This window comes from Vollenhovia emeryi, unplaced genomic scaffold, assembly GCF_000949405.1.
Source record: "Vollenhovia emeryi isolate VEMERY1.0 unplaced genomic scaffold, V.emery_V1.0 DF944325.1, whole genome shotgun sequence".
Taxonomy (NCBI): Eukaryota; Metazoa; Arthropoda; class Insecta; order Hymenoptera; family Formicidae; genus Vollenhovia; species Vollenhovia emeryi.
The window spans coordinates 1-2232 of NW_011962041.1; the positions used below are offsets into that span (position 1 = coordinate 1).

A 2232-nucleotide genomic window follows, 5' to 3' on the forward strand; every position below is an offset into this window, starting at 1 on the left:
TTTACAAGTTGGGCTACCTACATCTTGCCTTGTGATCCATATTGGCGTGTCCTCATATGTTGTTTACCATAGTTTTAGATAGGGGTCTTACTTGATAGTTTATTATATAATCAAGACGTTCACAAAATTGGGATTGGCTGATGCCGTCAGAGAATATAATTAATGTTAGATTTCTTCAGCCAAAAAACAGGCAGATGTTTATTTTGTCTTCAGTTTCTAAATTTTATTTATTTTATTATTAACGTTAATAGTATCTTAATAAGAACGATCATATCTTATATCTCCGTGTCACTTCTAACTGCGTGGTGATTCCCTATCCAGTAAGCAGGAGCCTGTCCGTTTACACAAGACGTTTTGTAGACGTGTCTATAAGACGTCTATTAGACGTGTCTAAAAAGAGTCAAATCGACATCTATTTAGATGCGAAATTCGATCTACTTTAAACGTATCGAATAGACATCTATTATACGTCTATTCGACTTCACGTTTCTCCCTGGGAAGGTTATGTTCAACGTAGAATTCTTCGAATCTCAAATATAGAAATAAAATACACATTGAGTAAATAAAAAATAGTGTTAAAAAAGCTTAAGAGGAAACAAATATGAAATCATAAAAATGTTAAAATATAATATTTATTCATATAAACTATTGTCCTTTAAAAAGAACGGTTTTTGTACAAGTGTGTCGAACAAAATTATCGTGCTCTTTCAGAGAAAGAACTTTACCCTCGTATCTTAATTTTACCTCTAAGTATTCCAATATAATTAATTTTATTAATTCGTATTTATCACCAGGATATCGTATCTTTTTTGTTGGAGTTCTGCATATCTCCATATCTCCATTTAGAGAATCATCTTGTAGATTTAATTCCACAGTTCCAGTTTCCAAACTATAAATGCAAAAAATTAATAAGTATAACGATTAAGAAAACATGCAATAAAAATTATGTTATTACTGATTCGTGGATATCGTCTTTGGAGTTAATGAATTGCTGCTTTCTTTGGTAAGCTGAGTTGTTGAATTAATACTGTCAACTTCTTCAAAAAGCTTAACTTTTTGATTATTATTATGTTTGGAGAAGCGATTAAAACCCATGCAATCTGGGATTTGCGAAAAGATGATCCTTCTTCTTCGTGGTCCGCGCTCCGCAACTACCCAATGCATACGGGCTCTCCTATTGGTCCGTGCATAATTCATCCTTCTAGGCTCTTTTCATGGTCCGCGCTCTACACCTACTCGACTCGTGTGGACCGCTTCTACGGCCCGCACTTCCAGCCAATCAGGCAAGGGCGCGCTCGGTACCAACTCGATTCGTACGAAACCACTAGATTACCGCTCTCTCCACCAATCAAACACGCTATCTGAGACGGGCCCTCTCCATGGTCCGCGCTTTGCGACTAGAGGTCAAGGCACGCAGTGATCCCAGATTGCGGGATTTCTGGCGCACGCGCAGTAGCGCAAGCTTGAGCAGCCGCTCAGTAGCGTATACGTTCTTCTTAACTTGAGGGTTTATATAGAACCCTTATAAGAAGAGTATAGGAAATATTGTATAAAAAGGTTTTTATCAATAAAATAAACACAGACATAAATGTTAATAATAATTTTTATTATTTGGAAGTGACTTTAATTCTTAGTGCGTCTGCAGGCGACTTATTACATGATGAACACCAACATTTGTTGCAGGGATAAGGAAAACTGCAGAAAACCTCACCAGTGTTCCAAAATATATACATTTCTATACGAATTATAAATATATACGAAGTAAAATTTAAGTACAAATTAAGAAAATATTTAAGAATTAAGAAGATAAAAATTTGAATGAGATACAATTTATATAATTAAAATAAGCAAATTATGAAATAAAATAAATAAAAATGAAACACTTAATGAAATAACTAACAAGCCGCATAAAATTATTTCAACAAAAAATATGCACATTTTCATATATCTATCTTCTTTGGTAGACTTTGGCAAAATAATAGACGCTGAAAAATTTCTGAAACAACTACAAATTAGATTAATAATATAAACCCCCCTTTTCCCACAAATCAAAATAAAATGTTTCTTTTTATTCTAACAAATAAAAAAAAATATTGCACTTCTAGAGGGAAACAAAATGTTGCACACATCAGAATAAAACTAAAATCTTTAGATAATCTTAAATAAAAAAGTAATATTGGCACACATATAGACTATTAATAAAATTACAATTAAAAAATAATATAAATAAAA

The 2232-nt window shown here is 32.8% G+C and overlaps 1 protein-coding gene across 1 annotated transcript; it reads right to left on the minus strand.

The window, feature by feature from the left end:
- Positions 1 to 614: 614 nt before the first annotated feature.
- Positions 615 to 1278, minus strand: LOC105563586. Its single transcript, XM_012015291.1, has 2 exons — positions 956 to 1278; positions 615 to 889 (listed from the first exon to the last, which is right to left on the minus strand). Exons 1-2 carry the CDS (start codon positions 1195 to 1197, stop codon positions 646 to 648), a joined length of 486 nt encoding a protein of 161 aa, XP_011870681.1. The 5' UTR covers positions 1198 to 1278; the 3' UTR covers positions 615 to 645.
- Between the last annotated feature and the right edge of the window lie 954 nt (positions 1279 to 2232).